Source organism: Rhinoderma darwinii, chromosome 3, assembly GCF_050947455.1.
Source record: "Rhinoderma darwinii isolate aRhiDar2 chromosome 3, aRhiDar2.hap1, whole genome shotgun sequence".
In the NCBI taxonomy this organism is placed as follows: Eukaryota; Metazoa; Chordata; class Amphibia; order Anura; family Rhinodermatidae; genus Rhinoderma; species Rhinoderma darwinii.
The window spans coordinates 36,418,220-36,444,623 of NC_134689.1; the positions used below are offsets into that span (position 1 = coordinate 36,418,220).

Sequence of the window (26,404 nt, forward strand, 5' to 3'; positions counted from 1 at the left end):
ATTTGTGTATACATTGACATTCCTGAAAATGATAGCACTTTTCTCAGTGTGTTGACTTAAGAAAAAATGTGCTTACCTCTACAGGACTACATGTTGGCAGATTGTTTTGTACACTTTCATTTCCAAGTCCAGAATCATCAGCATCCATAAGATTTTCCACTTGGACATCTTTATTTGGTGTAATGTAAGTGAAGTCTCTTTCACTGGAGTCCAAGGTCACACAAAAATTGTAAGGGTAGGGCAGTGTCAATGTCCCATTTGTGTACTGAGAAATCATTCTGGGATCCACTGGAGGTTATAGACTTGTTCTTAGAGGATCAAATATCGGATGTGGTTTGGACTTTTTACATTTTGATATAATGACTAACATAATAGTTATAATAAATAGCAAAGAAATAAGTGCAAGGGATATTACTAAGTACAACTGTAAACTGGACTGAGGAGTGTCCTCTATGATTGGATCACTAAATTGAGGAATCACCTGCTGGAAATTCTTTGCTATGATAAGATTTATGGTAACTGTAGCAGAAAGAGGAGGACTTCCATTGTCCTTCACCATCACCACAACCTTATAATTCAGTATATCCTTATCTTGAAAGACCCTTGATGTTCTGATTTCTCCCGTATGCGGATCAATGGCAAAATTAGATGTCTCTAATGTGTGTAAAAAGTGGTAAGAAAGCCAACCGTTATGTCCAGAGTCTGAATCCACTGCAACCACTTTCGTTATTAAGGAACTTGGCTCTGTGTCAATAGGGACCATCTCAAATATAGCCATGCTTTCATCTGGAGGTGGGTACAATATTTTTGGGGCATTATCATTCTGATCCACTATATGGATAGTTAAGGTTGTATTGCTGCTTAGAGAGGGGGATCCATTGTCTCTAGCAGTTACTTGTATTAGAAACTCTTTATTCTTCTCATAATCAAATAATCTCTGAGCAAATATTACTCCAGTTTCTGTATTTATGGACAGATAAGAAGACACTTCTGTATTAGCACTGGACATTGAATAAATAATTTTGGCATTGTCTCCAGTATCAGGATCCGAGGCTTGCATAATGAATATGGGGGATCCTGGTAAATTGTTCTCTGGTACATACACAATATATGTCGATTTTGTAAATACTGGCGGATTATCATTGACATCTGATATATCCAACCTAATAATCCTTTTACTAGACATTGGGGGAAATCCTTTATCAGTGGCTACAATGGTGATATTATATGCCGATTGTTTCTCTCTATCCATGGAACCAGAAGTGGCAATTTTGTAATAACTATCAGTTGAAAGTAATAAGTGAAAAGATGTGTCCTGCATGAGTCTACAGTCAACTTCTCCATTTGGTCCAGAATCTTGATCATAAACTTCAATAAGAGCTACCACTGTGCCTGGAGCTGAGTCTTCAGGAATAGGAGTAAATACTGAAGTAATTGATATCTCCGGAGCATTGTCGTTCTCATCTACTACTTCTACTAATACTTTACTATGGGAGACGAGGCCTCCTCCATCCCTTGCTTGCACAGTTAGTTCATAATTCTTTGTCAATTCAAAATTTAGGAGTTTAATGACTTTGATTTCACCACTGAATGGGTTAATATGGAAAGTTTCTGTGTGATGGACATTTCCTGACATTTTGCTGAAGGAATACGTAATCTGTCCATTGGCACCTTCATCTACATCGCTTGAGGTTACTTTTACTATTGTAGTATTGATTGGGGTATTTTCAGTCACACTAACTTCATACAGATGATGAGAAAATACTGGGAAATTATCATTAGCATCAGTTACAATAATCTTTAATAACATCTTGCCAGATCTCTTAGGGTTTCCTCCATCAAAAGCTGTTAAAGTCAGTTCATAAAGACTTTGTAACTCTCGATCTAAATATTTCTCTAATATCAATTCTGGAAATGTACTCCCATCAGGGTTGCTGCTTTCAGCCAGTGTGAAATATTGGTTGTCACTGAGCTTGTAGGATTGTATAGAATTAATACCAATATCTGGATCTTCTGCCTTCTGCAAAACAAATCTAGATCCTTGAGAAGTAGATTCTATAATTTCTAAAGTGGGGACTTCATAAAAGAATCTTGGAGAATTATCATTTATATCCTTAATTTCTATTCTGATTCTAGAAACATTTAAAGGATTTTCAACCACAGCATCAAATGTTAGGTAGCAGGAAGCTTCTGCCCCACACAATGTCTCTCTGTCTATCCTATCCTTAATATACAGATTTCCATTATCCAGATTTATATGGAAATATTTCTCTGAAGCTCTGGATACAATTCTCAGTTTTCTAGATGAGAGCTGCTTAATATCTAATCCAAGGTCATCTGCAATATTTGCTATAACAGAGTCTTTCCTCATTTCTTCTACAATGGAATAATGAATCTGACCAGAGACTGAATGACACAGCCAAGAAAATAAGATAGAAATTATTACTTGCCATCTGAGTCCTTTATATTCTCTGTTGGGTTTCATTTCCTCCATTGTTTTTAGCATTCTCCAAGTTAAATAATCCTTTTGATGATCAGTATTTATAATCCATGTTAAATAATCCTTTTGATGATCAGTATTTATAATCCATTATGCTAAAGAAAATGTTCTGCATGTTGTGAAGAGAGAATCCAGAAAATGTCTGTGTCGTTTCTATCTCATCAGCAGTGTGTGAGGAATGAAAATACTACTGGATTTTAGGAGCTACATGTTTTACTTATTGGTCAAACAGCGGCGCTCAGAGGTGAAAGGGAGGAACTGCAATTCTGTTTTTTCTTATTTTATTTTTGCATTCCACTATTTGTATACAATATCTATTATGTCCAATATATTATATAATTAAAGCAAGATTCATATTAATTTATGAATATTTTCATTGCCACAATTGAAGCATGTACATTGTCCTACAAATTGCATTATCTTTATTTAAATTAAAAAAAACTTCCTTATCCTTTCACATTGCTTGATGTGACAATTATTCTGCTCTATCTGAGAAGGTATTTTTTTAGGAATTTAAGTAATTAATTAATAGACACATTATTAATGCTATAAATATAAGAGAAGTTTACTTTTTATATATTTTTTTTATCTGTAAATCAATTTAACACAGAAATGCTATAGTATCAGTAGTAGTAATATTATTATTATTAGTATTAATGTCATTAAAAAACAAACAAAATTCCAATTGTTTTCAAAGAAAAATATTTGCCTATAAAGTATTTTGTTAAAATATGTTATAGTATTTTTTATTTTTTTTTAAATGTGTTTTATGCAACAAATTCCATTATTTTCTAAACGAAGAGATGAAGCTGTTAGGCCTTTCAAATACTAAGTTATATTTCTATATTTTATAATTTATCTTGTGATCTCATGATTACTCAACTGTCCATGTTCTACTAGTTACTCCATGAATTTCTACTGTTCCACAACATGTTCTATAAGCTCTGCAATCAGTGGCGTAACTACCGCGGTAGCAGCAGTAGCGGCTGCTACGGGGCCCGGGGCTTGAGGGGGCCCGGTGGCGCCGCTAGCAGCCGTTATGGCTACTACAGCGGTAGCGTCGCTACTGTGGGGCCCGCGACGCCGAGCCTTACACAGGCCATCTCATGCCTGTAGGTGACGCTAGCACCGGAGGGGGCCCCAGTGCTAGCGGCAGCCAAATACATGTATTAGCACTGAATGGCCGGGCATGTTCCGTGCCTGACCATCCAGTGCCTTACAATGACACTGATTGGCTAGCGGCGCGATGACATCATCGCGCCGCTTCCATGCTTGGAATGTGCTGATTGGCGGGGCAAGTCATTCTGCCCCGCCAATCAGCGTCATTGGAGGACGCTCGTTCAACTCCTGCAGACATGCTCAGAAGAGAGCATGTCTGCATCGCCAGTAAACAGCGTGGGAACCGGAGAATGTGAGTATGTCAAGTTTTTGTTTTTTTTCCCTCATAAAAATGTGAATGGCATTATCTATAGTGGGGGGGGGGGTCATCTTTATGTGGGCTATTATATATAGGGGGTCTATATGTGGGGCAGTAGCTACAGGGGGGTCTATATGTGGGGCAGTAGCTACAGGGGGGGTCTATATGTGGGGGTGTGGGCCATTATATACAGGGGGCTCTATATGTGGGCCATTATATACAGGGGGGTCTATATGTGGGGGTGTGGGCCACTATATACAGGGGGCTCTATATGTGGGCCATTATATACAGGGGGCTCTATATGTGGGCCACTATATACAGGGGGCTCTATATGTGGGCCACTATATACAGGGGGGTCCATATGTGGGCCACTATATACAGGGGGGTCTATATGTGGGCCACTATATACAGGGGGGTCTATATGTGGGACACTATATACAGGGGTGGGTTACCTGTGGGGCACTAGCAACAGGGTGGCTATATGTAGTGCACAGTCTACAGGGGTGGGCTATATGTGGGACACTATATACAGGGGGAGCTATATGTGAGACACTATATACAGAGGTGGGCTATACGTGGAGCACTAACTATAGGGGAAGCTATATGTAGGGCAGCACGGTGGCTCAGTGGTTAGCACTATTGCCTTGAAGCTCTGGAGTCCATATGTGGGCACTATCTACAGGGGCTTCTATGTAGGTCACTATCTACAGGGGACATGTTGTGTGTTTGTGACAGTTATATTTAGATGTGTTGAGAATTTTAACTTCGTTTTATAGGTGCAGAAATGTTTTAAAAGTGAGAAGCTGAAGACATCTAAACGGAAAACTGCAGAAATGGGTCATGGCCGGGAGAAATCCATCATAGATGTCTGAACCGGAGGGAGAAGAAAAGAACTAGAATCTGAGACGTCACCGGTGAGTCACTTAATGTAAATGTTTATTCTGCCTCTAATCAGTAATGTAGTCACTGTATGATCTGCAGCGAGATGATGGTGATAGGATTTTTTTTGTGAAACCGCATCTCCCAGCATATCCTTACCATTGTTCCGGCCATGCTGGGAGCTGTAGTTTTACGCCGTACAAACTTATACGCAGTGGCGTAACTACCGCTATAGCAGCCGTAGCGACTTCTACAGGGCCTGCAGCATGAGGGGGCCCGTGCCACCCGCCGGCACGGCCCCCTCCCATGGCCGCAGGCTCCGCTAGCAGCCGCTATGGCTGCTACAGCGCGACGCCACTGAAGGGGTTGTTCCTACATAAGACATGTATCCCCTATCCACAGGATAGGGGATACATGTGTGATCGCTGGCAGCGATGAGGAGAACGGGGGACCGAAAGTCCCCCCTAAGTTCTCCATGACAAACCTCGGACTTCCGGGGTCTGTGTCGGCAGCTCCGTAGAAATGAATGGAGCGCCGGTCGCGCTTGTGCGCATGCGTGACCAGCGCTCCTTTCATTTTTATTGAACTGCGCAGACGCCGGAAGTCCGAGGTTAGTCATGGAGAACTTCGGGGGACTTTCGGTCCCCCGTTGTCCTTATCGCTGCCAGTGATCACACATGTATCCCCTATCCTGTGGATAGGGGATGCATGTCTTTTGTAGGACAAACTATAGGACGTTTTTTTTTGGGGGGGGGGGGGCTATATAGCGTTATCTACAGGGGGGGCTGTATGGCGTTATCTACAGGGGGGCTGTATGGCGTTATCTACAGAGGGAGTCTGTATGGCGTTATCTACAGGGGGGCTGTATGGCGTTATCTGCAGAGGCTGTGTATGGTGCTATCTATAGGGAGGCACTATCTACAAGGGGGGGGGGGTTGTGTGATACCCAGCAGAGGGGGGGCCCCAGTCAAAAGTTTGCTATGGGGCCCAGTCTTTCCTAGTTACGCCCCTGTCTGCAATGTAACATACATTTAAATATGAAACCGTAGAACTAATATACAACAGAACATCATTCATAGAAAACTGAAAATCTAACTTTAAAATCTTCTTCAGAAAATTGGATTTTTGTCTATAGTATACTAAATGTCTATGTAGTGAGAAATAATATACTGTACACATATTTCACCCCTTGCCGCCGCCGCAGCCATTTTTGTTTTATCCATATTAGTTTTTTCCTCCCCACATTTTAAAAGCCCTAACTTTTTTGTTTTTTTGTCTACATACTGTAGCCATTTGAGAGCTTGCTTTTCATGGGATGAGTTGTCGTTTTTATTGCCACCATTTAGTGTATCATACGTATAATGTACTAAGAAACTAAAAATAAATTCTTTGTGGGGGGGGGGGTAATTGGAATAAAACTGCTCAAAAGTTTTTACGGACTTTACCGTGCGGAAAAACTATATGTTGACTTTATCTTGCGGGTCATTACGACTTTGCTGATACTAAATTGATATATATTTTTTTTAATTATGTCCTACTTCCACAAAGAAAAAACAGTTAGGTTAAATTTTTCCATCAACAGAGAAGTGATGGCTAGATTGTTGCGGGGAGAGCTGTAGTTTTATTGGTATTATTTTTGGGCACATAAAACTTTGTGATAACTTTTTACTTAATTTTATTTGGAGGCAAGGTGACAAAAAACTGTAGTTCTGTCTTTTTTTAATTTATTTTACAGTGTTCACCATGTGGAATAAATCATGTTATAATGTTATTGTTGCAATTTCAATAATGTTTATTTTTTTAATATTTTACTTTAGGGAAAGAAATTAGAAAAGGTTTTTTTAACTTTTAACAATTTAGATTTTTTTTTATACATCATTAAAAACTTTGTTGAACTGTTTTTTTTCAATATTTTTTAGTCCCCCGATTGGACTTGAACAAGACATCGTTTCTAACAGCTAAGATGCCATGGCCACTATTGACCGAGACATCTAATTCGTTAAATGGCCGAGATCGGAGTTATCTCTGATCCCGGCTGTTACAGCGAAGTGCCGGCTATATGTTACAGCCGACACCCGCTATATATGAAACAGTCTCAGCCCGTGATGTCAGGTAGGGGTTAAATAAGAAGAATTGCAATCCCATATAAAATTTGTTGACCTATTGTTTTGTCTCAGTTTTTATTATAAGTTGAAGTCAAGAGTGAAATGTACTAACATAAAAGACCATTTATACCAATATATAACTACAGATATACATATTTAGAGAGGAGAAAATAACTTTTGTAAGTTTGTGACCATATAAAGGCACAAAAAAAAATAAAACAACTGTCAATTTAGTTACTTTGGAGATAATATCAAGGTTGAATAACAATATTCAGACCTGAGATCCCCTTTCCCATAGGATTGAGATAGCAGTTAAAAGCCACCAGTGGATCCTGGCAGTACTCTTGACAACAGTTGTCGCTATAACTTTCAAACTAGCAATTCTCTATAGTTGCAATATGAGGAAGCGGTAGTCTGAGACAGTTCTGATGCCTATAATTAGATGTCAGTATAGTCTAATTCAATGAGGGGCACACAGGAATAATTGGTGACAACATTTATTAGTATCAATCTACCCACTTCGCTCATTAAAAAATGACATCTATGTATATCTACGGTATCTGTGTAATAGAATATTTAATATAGAATTACTATGGAAATGCATGTGATTGAAAAATATGAGATGTCCTTAATATCTATAGAAATACTTGTGTCCATCTTCTCACCCTGGTGTCAGTTGTTATTGCTGAGGATCCTCTGTGTGGCCAATCATTTCCCGCGCAGTTGCAGGATTAAATGGTGCCCATTCAATGAATGGCTGACTATTTAATACATGGATGTATTTAATCTGCTGGCTGGTTTGTAGTAACTCTCTTATAGCTATGATATCACAATGACAACTAAAGTTCTGCATTCAACATTATTTCTTCATACTGCAATATGAAATATAATTTTTGCCCCTATCTATGAGTAATGCTTAGTGTTATTGACTGCTTGCCTGCTTGAGCTCTTTTCAACTATGGCAGAACTGTTATCTGTGACTACATGTTAGCTACATCTTGACTTTTAACACATTAAATGCAGTGTCAAGAAACTTTAACTTGACTTTTTAATAGCTTTTCAATGGCTTCTGTTGTGTGATATCACGCTGCAGCAAGTTATCAGTGTCAAGATAGAGATGGCTATATCCGTAGTGTGTGATAGTCAGAAATCTACCTTCTGTATTGTTATTTGCTCAAATTGCTGCCTAATCCCTCTCCACTATAGTTCTGTTAGTTATGTTTCAATATGAGTCAATTTCCATTAAGATAAATGATTATAAACTACAAAGAACTTAAACCATCAATGACAAAAAAGTTATAAGGCAAATGCTACATATAAACTGAAGGAAATGAGGCTTAGCCTGGGCATCTGCTTGAATTGATCCTGGAAGAAATCTCTATTGAACTCCAACAGTTTTTAGAAAATTCATTGGCTCAACAACTCTACAGTACATTATACCCTTCTTTTAAGAACGTATTTTACCTCCATTTATAGTTTTTGCATTAACCAATTCCAAAGAAAACGTCCCAGTTTCCTGTCATATGGCAATCACATGGTTTATTAAAGAAAGCTTTATGATGAAATCTAGACCTGGAGCCCAAGTAACATATCACAACATTACTAACAGAATGCATGTAAGTACAATCCACACAAATCTTTTAGAACAAGCTGTAGGTCTCAGCTAGAAGCGGTAGAAATACTGGGGGGGGGGGGGGAGTGGGGTATCAATGTAATTATATCAGTTTACTGGCATAACATTTAAGAAACTGTGTTCATCATGAATAATATATTTATAAGGCCTCAAACACTTTTTATGACATAAAAATTATGTGCCTCATGAAGGGAAAACATGAACTGCAAATCAGCCGCGGCGTACAGATCAGAACAGCCCACTTACCATTTTGCTCCCAAGAGCGCATACTGACATAAATACATTGGAAAATACACAATTTTTCTGAAGCCCTCACCCAATGTGTTAAGAAAAGTGGGCGAAGCTCCAGAAGATAATTAGGAAAGTGGTGGAAAACAACGGCATGTTCAGTCTGGCGTGAGTTTGCGACCATGTAAAATTCTTCAACAGGTTGGGTGCCCTATTGAAAATTGACTGCTATCTCGGGGGATAGACTACTACACTGCTCAGACAGTGCTCCAGTATTCTGTAAATTACACATTCTACAGATTGTCAATCCAGCATTAAATATTGTACCATTCTGCTAGACATCCCATAAGAGCTCTCAGAAAATCCATAGGGTCTCATGAATAAACACAATTTCAAGAGGAATGTGTCAGTGTTGCCCATAACAACAAGATTCCAGATTTGATGTTCCTAGTGCATGTTTCAAAATAAAATAGGGGATCGTATTGGTTGGTATGTGTAACACTAATACTTTATCCTGGTTTTTATGTGTGAGGCCAATTGTGTCTCTTGGGTATGATGAAGCTTGCACAATGCCAAACAATGGCATCAACTTTACACTACTACTAAACAATAGTACATATTCTGATTATTGTTAAAGCACAAGAAGTGTAACAATAACTATTATTAGTTCAAGATTTATTGCCCTATCGATGGTTATAATATAAATATTAAAAAATAAGATGGGAAAGCTGTTCAATAATATCTTAAAAAAACAACAAAACAACTCACCTGCAGAAGATCTGTTGTTGGTAAAGCTTCTTTTACACTTTCATTCCCAAGTCCAGAATCATCCGCATCAATGAGATTTTCCACAGGAACGTCTTGATTTGGTTTCATGTAAGTAAAGTCACTTTCACTGGTATCAAACCCCACACACACATTGTACGAGTAAGGGAATGTCAATGTTCCATTTCCATACTGAGAAAGAATTCTGGGATCAACTTGAGGATATAAATTAGAACTGAGGTTACTGAACATCGGGACTGGATCAGATTTCTTGCACTTTGAGATAATGACCAACATCACAGTGATAATAAATAGCAGTGAAATTAATCCAAGGGTGATGATTAGGTACAACTGTAAATTAGACTGTGGATTTTCTTCAGTTACTTGTTCATTGAACCTGGGAACCACCTGTTGGAAATTATTAGCAATAAGGAGATTTAGGGTAACTGTAGATGAGAGAGAAGGGTCTCCATTGTCCTTCACCATCACCACTATCTTATGCTTCAGAACATCCTTCTCTTGAAAGATACGGGACGTCCTAATTTCTCCAGTATGCTGAGTAATGACAAAATAAGAAGGTTCTGACAACTGTAAAAAATGATAAGAGAGCCAAGCATTGTGTCCAGAGTCCGGATCTATGGCAACCACCTTAGTTATTAAGGAGCCTTGTTCAGAATCAAAAGGGACCATCTCAAATGCATTCATACCTCCACTCTCTGCTGATGGGTACAGAATTTTCGGTGCATTATCGTTCTGATCCACAATATGGATAAGTAATGTTGCATTGCTGCTTAGAGATGGGGATCCATTGTCTCTAGCGTTTATTTCTATTATAAACTCTTTATGTTGTTCATAATCAAATGACCTCTGAGCATAGAGGACTCCAGTCTCTATATTGATGGAGAGATAGGAGGTGGCTGGAAGATCTTCAGTATTAGAGGTGGAGATGGAATAAAATATTTTTGCATTGACCCCAGTGTCAGGATCTGAAGCTTGTATACTGTATATTGAGGACCCTGGTAAATTGTTCTCTGGGACATAAGCAACATAAGTATTTCTGATAAACAATGGTGGGTTGTCATTGACATCTGATATCTCCAGTGTGATGGTTCTTCTGCTGGAAAGTGGAGGAGATCCTCTGTCCGTGGCTAATACAGTAATGTTATAACTAGAGACCTTCTCTCTGTCCACGGAACTTGTGGTAACAATTCTGTAATAATTGTCAGATGATAAAACCAAATTAAATGGTATTTCTTCCAAAAGTTTACAGTCCACTTCTCCATTCTTTCCTGAGTCTTTATCATGAACTTCAATCAGAGCTGTCATTGTACCCAGAGCAGAATCCTCAGGAATAGGAGAAGATAATGAAGTGATGGATATCTCCGGAGCATTGTCATTCTCATCTATTACTTCTATAAGTACTTTACAATGGGTCAGAAGGCCTCCTCCATCTTTAGCTTGTACAGATAATTCATAACTCCTTGTAAGTTCAAAATCTAAATTATTATTGATTTTAATTTCCCCAGTCACAGGGTGGATGTTGAATGTTCCTGTACGATGGACTTTTCTAGATGTTTTACTAAAGGAATATGTGACCTCTCCATTGACCCCTTCATCCTTGTCTGTGGAGTTCACAGTGATTATCGTAGTGTTTACTGGTGTATTCTCATTTACACTGACTTTATATACTGACTGTGTGAATATTGGGAAATTATCATTAGCATCAGTAACAATGATCCTTATTAAAGCAGTTCCAGATCTCATAGGATTCCCTCTATCCATAGCTGTTAGTATGAGCTCATGAAGATTCTGTGTCTCTCTATCTAATGGTCTCTCTAGGACAAGCTCTAGAAATGTACTACCATCTGGATTACTGTCTTCACTCAGTGTGAAATACTGGTTATCACTGAGCTTATATGTCTGTACAGAATTAGATCCAGTATCTGGATCTTCTGCAGTTTGTAAAGCAAATCTGGTTCCTGCTGATGTCAATTCTATTGTCTCTACAGCAAATACATCAGGGAAGAACACGGGAGAATTATCATTTATATCCTGGATTTCCACCTTAACCTTAACAATACTGAATGGGTTTTCAACCACAGCATCAAATATTAGGTAGCAGGAAGCTTCTGTCTCACACAATGTCTCTCTGTCTATCCTGTCCTTAATATACAGATTTCCATTATCCAGATTTACATAGAAATATCTCTCTGAAGCTCTCGAAACAATCCTCAGTTTTCTAGATGAGAGCTGCTTAATATCTAATCCAAGGTCATCTGCAATATTTGCTATAACAGAGTCTTTCCTCATTTCTTCTACAATGGAATAATGAATCTGACCAGAGACTGAATGACACAGCCAAGAAAATAAGATAGAAATTGTTACTTGCCATCCGAGTCCTTTGTATTTCTCTATATAAGGTTTCATCTCAGCCATCAGTTCCTGAATTTGTCCAAACAATATGTATCAATATTGATAATCCAGAACGTAACAGCAAATGTTTTTTATAAATCCAATAGTTTATGAAATAATGCAGAAGGATCCAGGGAATAGACGTCTGTGTCTCCTTGTGCAGATCTGCAGTATGTGTGTGAGTAAGGAAAACATCAGTAGATCCCCAGTTCTACATTCTTCTTTTTATTGGTTAAACAGCGGCGCTCTGAGGTGAAAGTGAGAAACTGCAGTCCTGATTTCTATTTTACCATTTATTACTAGTACTAGGTGTTTATATTATTGATAAGCATTAAAGATATTAAGGTTCTATTATTAAAGTTACAGACACGCAAACACGTATAGATGTATGTAAAATTTACAAATTATAAATTTCATCTAGATATAAAGAAAGAAAGATAGAAAGAAAGAAGGAAGAAAAGAAAGAAAGATCTAATAAACTGATGTCAGCAGAGTTCCTGCAGTAGACACTAATTTGGCACCAACAATCAAGATAGATATTTTATAATTTTAGGAAATATTTTTTTTTGCCTGTCAGTTTATTAGTCCCTTTCTTGATAAACTTAATAGGTTTTATTTTATTCATCGGCTTCTATATTATTCCAAGATATAATCTCTGAAAATCAGTATTGACACTTTAGAAAGTTACAGCGAATGTTTTCATAAATCCAAAAGTTTATGAAATAATATAGGAGGAATCCAGAAAATATTGTGTCTCCATGTGCAGATCTGCAGATTGTGTGTAAGAAAAAAATACAAGTTGATCTCCGGTGGTATTGTTCTCTCCTTATTGGTTAAACAGCGGCGTTCTGAGGTAAGAGTGAGGAACCGCAGTCCTGATATCTATTTTTGCATTCCACACTCGTTCTAAATGTGTATATATTTGTACTAAGAAAATATATTGAATTTCTAATTTAAAATTGACACACTTAGGCTGGGTTCACACGACCTATTTTCAGGCGTAAACGAGGCGTATTATGCCTCGATCTACGCCTGAAAATAGGGCTACAATACGTCGGCAAACATCTGCCCATTCATTTGAATGGGTTTGCCGACGTACTGTGCAGACAACCTGTAATTTACGCGTCGTCGTTTGACAGCTGTCAAACGACGACGCGTAAATTGACTGCCTCGGCAAAGAAGTGCAGGGCACTTCTTTGCAACGTAATTTGAGCCGTTCTTCATTGAACTCAATGAAGAGCAGCTCAATATTTACGAGCGTCACAGATGCCTCGCATAATACGAGGAGCTTTTACGACTGAAACGAGGCAGCTGTTTTCTCCTGAAAACAGTCTGTCTTTTCAGACGTAAAAGCCTCTCATCGTGTGCACATACCCTTAAAATTTACCATACAGTATATTTATTTATTTGGAGATAGAAAGAAAAATAAACTGATATGAACAGAGTTGCTATGGCAGACACTTATACAGGAAATAATTTGCCACCAAAATCAAGACAGATATTTTATAATTTTAGGAAAATATTCTTATCATTTCTATTAATTTACAAGTCCTTCTCTTGATTTCCAACTTCTCACATGTTATCTGGCTGAAATATAGTTACATCATTATAAAGTTGATAAGGTTGAAAAGGGTCCATCAAGTCCAATTTATAATCCGACCGTGTTTATTCTGAGGAAGGCTAAAACCCTTAAATCAGAGTAAATCCCAGGATTAACATCTAATCTCCAATCTAGTACCCATAACTAATAATATTACGTTTTTCAAAAAAGGCTTCCAGGCCCTTCTTGAATCTGTTCAGTGAATGAACCATCACAATATTTTGTAACAGCTATTTCCATAGTCTCACTGCTCTCACAGTAAGAAATGCTATCTATGATTATGATAAAACCTTCTTTCCTCTAGATTAGGAGGATGCCCCCTTGTCATGGTTAGGCCTAAGTGTAAATAGATCATTAGACAGATCTCTGTACTATCCATTCTATTCATTACCTGGACTGAATAACCCCAAGTTTAATAACCTTGTCTTGGTACTGCAAACCACCCATTCCCTTCATTTCCTTGGTCGCCCTGCACCCGCTCTAGTTCAGCTATGCCCATCCTATACGCAGGTACTCAAAATTGTACAAGATATTCCAGTTGTGGTTTGACTAGGGATTTGTATAGAGGCAAACCTATGTTCTTGTCATGATCATCTATGCATCCCATGATTTTATTTGCCTTGGAAGCAGCTGCCTGGCACTGGTTACTACAGTTAGGTGTACTGTCCACCAATATTCCTAAGTCTTGTTCAGTGGCAGTTTCACCTAGTATTTTACTATTAAATGCATATTTGTAGAGAGTGTTTCCTCAGCCCAAGTAAATAACCTTATCCACATTAAAATTTATTTGCCATTTATCTGCCCATGTCTCCATTTTTCCCCAAATCCCTCTTTAATATGATATTTCCCTCCTCTGTATTGATTACATTACCGAGCTCAGTATCATCTGCAAATATTGTTTTTTTTTCACTCTGTAAGCCCTATACATAGTCATTAATAAACATATTAAAAATAATATATATATTTTTTTCACTTTAGTGAGAGGGTGGGGTGGGGTGGGGGTAGGGGTTAACTTTGTTGGAAGATGTGACGATCTGGTATGTTTTATATAAGTACTGGTAATTAAATTATGCAGTCACAATCTAGGAATATAAAATAATTGAGTATTGTTTACTTCCAGTGGATAAAATTCTGTCCTTGGTCATGTGATGGAAACACAGGTGCTGGGATCGTTAGAGGACACAGCTCTGATACACATACTGTAATGAGCCATGCACCTGTGTGTCCATCACATGACCATGGATAGAATTTTATCCACTGGAAGTAAACAATGAATTTTCCTACTGAAAAACAACAAGCAGAGATCTTGAAAACTGTCCAAACCTAATACAGAGAGTATATTAGAAAATCTAATAACTTTTAATTACACAAAAAATAACATTAATTTCCTGAAGCCAGACCACCCCTTTAACATTTTAAAAATGGGTAAAACCAGGGCTTTTTAACCCCTTCACGATTTATGAAATATACTTAGGTCATTCCCGGGTTGAGGAAGTATGGAGCGGGCTCACGAGCCGACGCTTCATTGTAACAAGCTTGTTTAACCCCTTAGATGCCGCGGTCAATAGCGACTTCGGTATCTAAAGCGTTAGAAAGAGGGTTCTACCCCATCTGACAGTCCATCAGCTTCCCCGTAATCACAGCCTGGGGGTCTAATGTAGGCACCCAGGTCTGCCATATTTGTACTTCTATTAAGCCCTATTTAGGGCTTAATAAGTGCCTGTCAGAAACACAATATACTGCAATACATTAATATTGCAGGATATAGTGCAAGCGATCCAACGATCGCTGGTTCAAGTTCCCTAGCGGGACTGGTAAAAAAAAGTAAAAATCAGTTAAATAAAGTTTTTTTATGTACAAAAAAATATTAAAAGTTCATAAAACTTCCCTTTTCACATTCCCCCCTAAAGCATTCTAAAAAAAATTAAAAAAAGAAACATAATTGGTATTGCCACATCCGTAAAAGTCTGAACTATTACAATATAACATTATTTAACACGCATAGTAAATGCCATTATGAAGGAAAAATGTAATGCCTGAACCGCTGTTTTTTGGTCACCTCTTCTCCCACAAAAAGTGGAATAAAAAGTGATCAAATACTTGCGTGTACCACAAAATGGCACTTTTAAAAACTAAAGCTCATCCTGCAAAAAATAAGCCCTCATACCGTTCAATCAACTGGAAAAATAAAAAAGTTATTGCTCTCAGAATTTGGCGATACAAAATTAATTTTTGATTTTACACAATGTAGTAAAATATAAATAAATATATAAATTGTTTTTTTATTGTAATCATACTGACCCGCAGTATAAAGTTAACATGTTGTTTTACTTGCATGGTAAACACCGTAAAACAGAAGCGCAAAACACAATGGAGGAATCGCGTTTTTTTTTTTTCATTTTCCATCCCACAACATTTTTTTCCCCATTTCCTAGTACATTATATGGCACAATAAATGGTCCCATTAAAAACTACAACACATCCCACAAATATCAAGCCCTCATAGGGCTATATCGACGGAAAAATAAAAAAGTTATGGCTTTTGGAAAGTGGGGAGCAAAAAAAATGAAAATAAAAATCTGAAAACTCTGTGACGGGAAAGGGTTATAATACAAATATAGCAAATTTATTACATACCCTATGGCAAATATCCACAATATCCACATGACTCATGATATATAGTACTTATATAGAGATAGACTTATAATACGTATAAAAACAATGACATCAGGGTACGTCGATATAAAATATTGGTATCACAACTAATTTCTACACTAATAAAAGTTTTTGTAATATAGTTTTTTTTTGCTAAGATTTTATGTTAATACTCCAAGAATCAAATCTAGAATAATCTCCACATATGTACAGTATGTTTCTTGTATGTTGTCCTATCATAGTTACATAGGTTATAAGAAAACACAGGTCCAACAAGTTCAACCTTTTTCAATTATACATCATTCATTGCTAGATTAATTATAAACCTTAATGTCATTTGACATTACATAAGAATTTAGCACTTTTTAAAATGCTGACTCAGTATCTGACATTACTACCTCTTGGAAGGGTCGGCGTCAGCATCCGGAGAACCCGGGCAAGTGCCGTGGCCCACTACCCTTGGCGGGCCCCACTCGGCCACCGGGTGCTGATGCTGCTGTTGTAACGGCATCACTGTCCATATATGGAGAGTGATGTCAGAAGGAGAGAAGGAGTCCCAGGCAGAGAGCTAGTATCTCTGCTCCAGGACTCCGTCTCTGGGGAAGCCCCTGACATCACTGTCCATAAATGGACAGTGATGTCAGGAGGAAAGAAGGAGTCCAAGAAAGTGCTAGAAGCGGCTTTGCTCCGGGACTCCATCTCTGGAGAAGCCCCTGACATCACTGTCCATATATAGACAGTGTTGTCAGGAGCAGAGCAGTGTCCCAGGCAGAGTGCTAGTAGCTCTCTTCCCAGGACTTTATCTCTGGGGTTGCCCCTGACATCACTATCCATATATGGACAGTGATTTCAGGGGCTTCCCCACAGCCAGAGTATCGGAGCAGAGCCTTTACTAGCACTCTGCCCGGGACTTCAGTACTGCTCCAGACATCACTATCCATATATGGTCAGTGATGTCAGGGGCAGAGCAGGAGTCCCAGGCAGAGTGCTAGTAGTGCTCTGCCCAGGACTATGGCCCTGGGGTTGCCCCTGACAACACTGTCCATTTATGGACAGTGACGCCAGGGGCTTCTCCTGAGGCGGAATCCCCAGCCAGCGCTTCGGCAATGCTCTGGCTGGGGATTCCACTCCTAGAGGGAACCCCTACAGGGAGGGGGGCTGTGTGGCACTATTAGGGAGGGGGGCTGTGTGGCACTACCTGGGAGGAGGGGGCTGTGTGGCACTACCTGGGAGGAGGGGGCTATATGCCACTACCTGGGTGGGGGGCTCTGTGGCACTACCTGGGTATGGGACTGTGTGGCACTACCTGGGAGGAAGGGGCTGTGTGGCACTACCTGGGAGGGGGGCAATGTGGCACTACCAAGGAAGGGGGCTGTGTGGCACTACCAGGAAGGGGGCTGTGTGGCACTACCTGGGGGGCTGTGTGGCACTACCTGGGAGGATGGGGCTGTGTTGCACTACCCGGGAGGGCACTAAATTTATGGGGGTACAAACTGGGGGCCTAACTTCTATATGGGGGCAGAAACTGGGCCTAACGTCTATATGGGGGCACAAAGTGACCTTTTCTGCCATTTTACTGCCACCGTGAGTTCCCCCACAAAGGTGACTACTAAGTCTGTGTCGCCCGAGGGCCCACGTAAACCTGGAGCCGGCCCTGCCTCTTGGGCAGGGCGTTGCATAGTTTAACTAGTCTAACAGTAAAGAACCCCTTCCTATATTGATGTCTGAATCACCTTTCCTCCACATGCAATGAATGTCCTTTGTAAAGTCCTTGGAAAGAACAAATCATGTGCCATTTTTTTGTATTGACCACGCATACATCTATAGATTTAAGATCACCTCTAATATTTAGATTCAGAACAAGCCTAATTTTCTATTCTTTCATTGTGAGAGACCTCCCATCTCATTTAATAATCTAGTCACTACTCTTTGAACATGTTAATAAGATCACCTCTAAGGCCGTTTTTTTTTCTAGTCATTCGTTGTAAGAGAGTCCTCCCATCCTATTTAATAAACTAGTCATCCGCCTTTGAATGATCTCTAGTTCTCCTATATCCTTTTTACAATGTTCAGCCCAAAACCGAATCCTATAGTCAAGATGTGTCCTTACAAGTTTTTTTTTTAGAGGGGTAATATTAAATTTGAACCACAGGATTTTATCTCTCTTTTAACCCCTTAGTGACCACTAATACGCCTTTTTACGTGATTCACTAATGGTCTTTAGGCTAGGCTGACGCCTTTTCACGTCAGCCTAGTCTAAGTCCTGCACGGGTCTCCCGTGCAGGCAGGAGCCGTGGCTCTGCTGTCTGATGACAACTGAGCTCCTGCTCCAACGCCCGCGATCGAAGTTTACTTCGATCGCGGCCGTTTAACCCGTTAAATGCCGCCGTCAATAGCGACCGCGGCATTTAACTTTGTTTACAGAGGGAGTGCGCTCCCTCTGTCACCCATCGGCGGCCCGCGAATGCAATCGCGTGTCTCCGATGGGGTGTCATGGCAGCCGGGGGACTGATAAAAGCCCCCAGGTCTGCCCTGGACATATGCCTGTTAGGACGCGCCGGAGGCACGTCCTAACAGATTGCCTGTCAGATTTACACTGACAGGCAATAATGCTCTGGTATACGAAGTATACCAGAGCATTATAGCAGCAATCGGAATATCGCACAGTAAAGTCCCCTATTGGGACTAATAAAATAAGTCATCAAAGTGAAATAAAGATTATTAATAAAAAGTACAGTAAAAAAATAAATAAAACCATTTTTTTCCATAAAAAGTGGTTTTATTTAGTAAAAGTGTAAAAAAAAAAAAAAAAGTACACATATGTGGTATCGCCGCGACCGTAATGACTCCATTAATAAAGTTAATATGTAATTTAAACCGCAAAGTGAACACCGTAAAAAAAAAAACGCAAAAAACTATGGCGAACTTGCAATTTTTTTCCATTGCCCCCCCAAAAAGTCATAATAAAAATGAATCAATAAGTCCCATGTACCCCAAAACAGTACCATTCAAAACTACGTCTTGTCCCGCAGAAAACAAGCCCAAAAAATCACTACATTGATGGAAAAATAAAAAAATTACGGCTCTTGGAAAGAGACGATGCAAAAACAAATAATTTTAGTTCAAAAGTGTTTTTATTGTGCAAAAGTCGTAAAACATAAAAAAAGTCCACATATGTGGTATCGCCGTAATCGTACCGACCCATAGAATAAAGGTAACATGTTATTTACGTCGCATAGTGAACGGCGTCAATTTAAAAACGCATAGAACAATGGCGGAATTTCAGTTTTTTTTTATAATCCCCCCCAAAAAGGTTAATAAAAGTTAATATAAAAATTATATGTACCCAAAAATGGTGCTATTAAAAAGCACAACTAATCCCGCAAAAAACAAGTCCTCATACAGCTATGTAGACGAAAAAATAAAAACGTTATAGCTCTTTGAATGCGACTATAGAAAAACGAATAAAATAGCTTGGTCATTAAGGCCTAAAATGGGCTGGTCACTAAGGGGTTAACCCACTCTAAAATCTTTGCAGCTTCTGCTTGACATTGAGTGCTGCTGCTTAGCTTATGTGTAACCAGAATACCCAAGTCCTGCTCTTGTTCAGTTATCCACAATTTTATTCAAGTTAATGTATATGAAGTAATACTATTACTACGGCCTAGGTGCATTGCTTTACAGTTATCAACATTAAAATTCATCTGCCATGTTTTTGTCCATGCTGCCAGCTTATCTAGATTTTTCTGTAATATTTTACAATCAAGTTTTAAGTATCCTAAAAAGTTTTGCATCATCAGCAAAAACTGACACTTTACTTTCTATCCCATCCACAAGATTATTAATAAAGAGATTAAAAAGAAATGGACCTCACAGAGATCCTTGAGGTACGCCATTACAGACTTTATCCCATTTTGAGTATATGCCGTTAACAACGACTCTTTGTTTTCTGTCCCTTGACCAATTCTTTACCCTTGTACATATATTGTCTCCCAGTCCCTGCCTCTGTAGCTCCAGTATATGGCAGTTGTGTGGCACATTGTGAAATGCTTTGGTAAAATCCATAAATATCACATCAGCCGCATGACCAACATCCAGATTTGCACTTTACCTGCTGGTAAGGCATGACCTGATTTTCATGAATCTATGCTGGTTATCAGTTATTAGATTATCCACCGCTTTTCAACTTTGCAATTCATCTCGTAGAACACCATCGAATATTCTACATATCACAAATGTCAAAGTTATTGGACAGTAGTTTTCTGGTTCCACTATCACTAGGTCAATTTTCTTGTGACCACTGTCAACTCCAATATGAAACCATGGATTGAAAATTGCCTTGAGACTTTGTACAAGTGATAAATTAAGAAATTAATGTGTTTTATGTGGGGAGGACAACGTGTCTAACCTTCTGTAATGCTATTATACAACCCTATTAAATGCAATTTTCAAAGTCTTGGGTATATGCTGATATTTGAGATAAACTCACCTGCAGAAGATCTGTTGTTGGTAAAGCTTCTTTTACACTTTCATTCCCAAGTCCAGAATCATCAGCATCAATGAGATTTTCCACAGGAACGTCTTGATTTGGTTTCATGTAAGTAAAGTCACTTTCACTGGCATCAAACCCCACACACACATTGTACGAGTAAGGGAATGTCAATGTTCCATTTCCATACTGAGAAAGAATTCTGGGATCAACTTGAGGATATAAATTAGAACTGAGGTTACTGAACATCGGGACTGGATCGGATTTCTTGCACTTTGAGATAATGACCAACATCACAGTGATAATAAATAGCAGTGAAATTAATCCAAGGGTGATGATTAGGTACAACTGTAAATTAGATTGTGGATTTTCTTCAGTTACTTGTTCATTGAATCTGGGAACCACCTGTTGGAAATTATTAGCAATAAGGAGATTTAGGGTAACTGTAGATGAGAGAGAAGGGTCTCCATTGTCCTTCACCATCACCACTATCTTATGATTCAGAACATCCTTCTCTTGAAAGATACGGGACGTCCTAATTTCTCCAGTATGCTGAGTAATGACAAAATAAGAAGGTTCTGATAACTGTAAAAAATGATAAGAGAGCCAAGCATTGTGTCCAGAGTCCGGATCTATGGCAACCACCTTAGTTATTAAGGAACCTTGTTCAGAATCAAAAGGGACCATCTCAAATGCATTCATACCTCCACTCTCTGCTGATGGGTACAGAATTTTCGGTGCATTATCGTTCTGATCCACAATATGGATAAGTAATGTTGCATTGCTGCTTAGAGATGGGGATCCATTGTCTCTAGCGTTTATGTCTATTATAAACTCTTTATGTTGTTCATAATCAAATGACCTCTGAGCATAGAGGACTCCAGTCTCTATATTGATGGAGAGATAGGAGGTGGCTGGAAGATCTTCACTATTAGAGGTGGAGATGGAATAAAATATTTTTGCATTGTCCCCAGTGTCAGGATCTGAAGCTTGTATACTGTATATTGAGGACCCTGGTAAATTGTTCTCTGGGACATAAGCAACATAAGTATTTCTGATAAACAATGGTGGGTTGTCATTGACATCTGATATCTCCAGTGTGATGGTTCTTCTGCTGGAAAGTGGAGGAGATCCTCTGTCGGTGGCTAATACAGTAATGCTATAACTAGAAACCTTCTCTCTGTCCACGGAACTTGTGGTAACAATTCTGTAATAATTGTCAGATGATAAAACCAAATTAAATGGTATTTCTTCCAAAAGTTTACAGTCCACTTCTCCATTCTTTCCTGAGTCTTTATCATGAACTTCAATCAGAGCTATCATTGTACCCACAGCAGAATCCTCAGGAATAGGAGTAGATAATGAAGTGATGGATATCTCCGGAGCATTGTCATTCTCATCTATTACTTCTATCAATACTTTACAATGGGTCACAAGGCCTCCTCCATCTTTAGCCTGTACAGAGAGCTCATAACTCCTTGTTAATTCAAAATCTATATGTTTTTCTATTTTAATGTCTCCGATTGTAGGATGGATGGAGAAAACGTTATGGTTTATATTTTTTGATGTTTTGCTGAAAGAATATGTGATATGTCCATTAACCCCTTCATCTCTGTCAGTTGCATTTACAGTGATTACTGTAGTGTTGACCGGAATATTTTCTTCTACACTGACTTTATAAACTTCTTGGGAAAATACTGGAAAATTATCATTGACATCAGTAACAATGATTTGTATTACTGCAGTTCCAGATCTCATAGGATTTCCTCCATCCATAGCTGTAAGAATCAGGTTATGAATATTTTGGGTCTCTCTATCCAAGATTTTCTCTAACACAAGCTCTGGAGATTTACTCCCATCATTGCTGATCTTTTCATTGAGTACAAAATACTGGTTATCACTGAGCTTGTAGGATTGTACAGAATTAATACCAATATCGGGATCCTCTGCATTCTGTATAGCAAATCTTGTTCCTGGGGATGTTAATTCTATCATTTCTACAGTAAAAGTTTCATGAAAAAATCTTGGAGAATTATCATTTATATCCTGAATTTCTATATTAACCTTATATATGTTAAAAGGTTTTTCAACTACAGCATCAAATGTTAGGTAGCATGAAGCTTCTGCCTCACACAATGTCTCTCTTTCTATCCTGTCCTTAATATATAGATTTCCATTATCCATATTTACATAGAAATATCTCTCTGAAGCTCTGGATACAATCCTCAGTTTTCTAGATGAGAGCTGCTTAATATCTAATCCAAGGTCATCTGCAATATTTGCTATAACAGAGTCTTTCCTCATTTCTTCTACAATGGAATAATGAATCTGACCAGAGACTGAATGACACAGCCAAGAAAATAAGATAGAAATTGTTACTTGCCATCTGAGTCCTTTGTATTCCTGTGTATAAGGTTTCATCTCAGCCATGAGCTCCTTAATTCTTCAAAAAAATAATCTTATTCAAATCTGTATTAATAATCCAGTATGTTTCAGCAAATGTAATTGTAAACCCAATAGTCCATTAAATCATGTAGAAGAAATCCAGAAAATGCTTGTGTGTCTGCTTGTGCAGATCTGCAGTATGTGTGTGAGTATGGAAAACATCAGAGGATCCCCAATTCTACATTCTTCTTTTTATTGGTTAAACAGCGGCGCTCTGAGGTGAAAGTGAGGAACTGCAGTACTGATTTCTATTTTACCATTTATTACTAGTTCTGGGTGTTTATATATTTGTAAACAAAAAAATATTGAGGTTTTAATTTAAAATATTTTCATACAAGAAGACATATATACACTTATATATGTAAAATATGTATCTATTTATATAAAGATAGAAAGAGAGAAAGTTTAAATAATCTGATATTAACAGTCGCTTTAGAATACACTTATAAGGGAAATAATTTTCCACTTAAAATGAAGACAGGTATTTTATAATTTTATGAATTCTTTATGCCTATCAATTAACTAGTCTTTCTTTTTATAATTTACACAGCATGTCATCCCATTAAAATATGAAAAATATTGTTTTTTATCATAACAATCCCAACAGACCATTGTGGAGGTTTATAATATAGTTGATAACTTGTGTCAAAGCTATATTCTCAGTTTATATGCAGTGTTAGGATTTAACAAGTTCCTATTATCTAAGGTTTTAAATAATTTGTATTTGCCATTATGATATATTACGTCAATAAAGTCAATAAAGAAAAAAAACCCTCATATAGACCCTCAGAACTCACGGTAAACATATACATACAAAAAAAGTAGAATAGACCATCTTCAAGATTAGTATATATGTAATTTATATTACCTTCTATTGTAAATGATAAAGATATTACACAAATAGGGAATTACTGTAACCATATTATTACTTATATATTACTATTATATATTTGTGTATAACATTATAATTTCTATCCTATTATTAAAATTAAAAGTCTGCTTTAATAAAATAGAGTTACATGTACTTAATACTTCAAGAATCATTACCCACATATATACAATCGCCACAAATGTAAATTGCAAAGCGTTTAGACTATGTACAAGTAATAAATTATAACCAGAATGTATTTTCTTAAGAAAATATTAAATCCAGTTTTTAAATTAAGTATCTTTCTTTAAGAAGTTTTAGTGATGTTTTATTTATTTTCTATGTCATTAACTATATTTCAAAATAATCTAGAAATCTTGCAGTTTCACTCTGGCCACTGAGCCTCACAATAGATTGACACTTCCTGTTCCGTAGGGATTACTTTCACTAGTCATTTCATTATCATGACAGGCTGGATAACAATGAAAGGTAACAACTACAGATGTATCAGCTGTAAAATTGACTCCTGGTGTGCTACATTAATAACATTGTGCGCCATGGTGCTTCATGTTATTTATGTAGCGAGGCTGGTCTCATTCAAAGTGAATTAGAGGCAAATAGTGCAGGCGCATGGCAGTCAAGCTGCTATACCTGTATATATAGATAACTCCGGAACCACCATTGACAATAGGTGATGGACACAGCTCCCCAACTATCCCTTCCTGCACAATGACCACTGCACAGGTCACAAAACATGCCTAGAAATCTCTCCCATAGAAGTCAATGGATCCCCTCCTGTTTACAGGTATCTATGGTCAGGGCAGGCCTAAGGTTGGATGGCGCCCTGTGCGGGATTCTCCATTGCTGCCCTCCACAAATTTAAAATGAACCACATATATAGACACGCACAAACATATATACGCTGTACTGTACATACATAAAGACATATTTAGACATACAGGCAAATGTATATATATATATATATATATATATATATATATATATATATATATATACATACATAGGTAAATATATATGCTTACAGACCTACACACACACATATATATTCACAGACACATATATAATAGATAAGACTGCATATAACATCTACTATGTTTCTATGTAACACCACAGATAACACACAGTGATAACTCTCTGAGTACAGATAAAGTAGTAGATGATACCTGCAGTCGTATGTAACACCACCGATAACATAATGATAACTCTCCTAGTACAGATAATTAAGTAGATGATACCTGCAGTCCTATGTAACACCACAAATAACATAGTGATAACTCTCTGAGTATAGATAATGTAGTAGATGTTACCTGCAGTCCTATGTAACACCACAGATAACACAGTGATAAATCTCTGAGTACAGATAAAGTAGTAGATGATACCTGCAGTCCTATGTAACACCACCGATAACATAATGATAACTCTCCTAGTACAGATAATGTAGTAGATGATACCTGAAGTCCTATGTAACACCACAGATAACACAGTGATAACTCTCTGAGTACAGATAAAGTAGTAGATGATACTTGCAGTCCCATGTAACACTGCAAATAACTCAGTGATAACCCTCTGAGTACAGATAATGTAGTATATGATACCTGCAGTCCTATGTAAGACCACAGATAACACAGTGATAAATCTCTGAGTAAGAAAATGTAGTAGATGATACCTGCAGTCCTATGTAACACCACAGATAACACAGTGATAGCTCTCTGAGCACAGATTATGTAGTAGATGCTACCTGCAGTCCTATGTAACACCACAGATATCACACTATGATAACTATACCCAGCAAGCAGAGACACACACACACACACACACACACACACACGCATACATACACACCTTGACTTTTTACGTGTTAAATAAACAGTGGCTAAATTGTTTATCTTGACTTTTTCAATGACTTTTCAATAGCTTTTGTTGTGTGATATCACGCTGCAGCAAGTTATCAGAATCAAGTTAAAGATGGCTACATCCATACACATAGAGACATATACACACAAAGACATATGTACACAAATAGTCACTTACCATCTCTCCTTGCTGCACAGGCTTCTTGCAGGACAGACTGTGGGCAGAGCTTACTCCGTGTGTGTAATGAAGCGCAGAGAACAGAGCTCAAAGGGTTTGCATAGTTGCGCCCCCTACATGCTGGGACACTGCAGCGACTGTGCACTCGCACAGGTCGCACACCCCTAAGGCACGCCCTGCCTATGATCCATGTGACTGTTATAAAGCACATCTCTAAATGATGTTGCTAGCACAGGCAAGATAGCTGCCCCATAATCATGTATAGAAAACTGAATAAGAAAATACAATCAGACAATAAAAAATACACTGGTAAATAATATGTTTCACTATCTGGTTTTACTAAGTAAAAACAAATA

The 26,404-nt window shown here is 38.1% G+C and overlaps 2 protein-coding genes across 12 annotated transcripts in view; both read right to left on the reverse strand.

Moving 5' to 3' along the window:
- Positions 1–26,404, reverse strand: part of LOC142748889 (protocadherin gamma-C5-like) — a 352,928-nt gene that overhangs the window by 199,442 nt on the left and 127,082 nt on the right. Inside the window, exon 1 of one of the 11 annotated variants that reach the window (XM_075856227.1) lies at positions 9,531–12,095. The exons of the other annotated variants lie outside the window; for them this stretch is intronic. Coding sequence (XP_075712342.1) covers positions 9,531–11,963 — 2,433 coding nt within the window. The 5' untranslated portion in view covers positions 11,964–12,095. Of the gene's footprint in view, positions 1–9,530; positions 12,096–26,404 lie in introns of those variants that run through there. 11 annotated transcript variants of the gene reach the window in all.
- LOC142748485 (protocadherin gamma-B1-like) lies at positions 20,630–23,251 on the reverse strand. The gene has a single exon (XM_075855575.1). It carries the CDS (start codon positions 23,111–23,113, stop codon positions 20,630–20,632), a length of 2,484 nt encoding a protein of 827 aa, XP_075711690.1. The 5' UTR covers positions 23,114–23,251.

What these genes read in the sequence shown, in the direction of transcription:
- LOC142748485 (XM_075855575.1), bottom strand. Translation starts at nt 23,113, where the DNA reads ATGGCTGAGATGAAACCTTATACACAGGAATACAAAGGACTCAGATGG.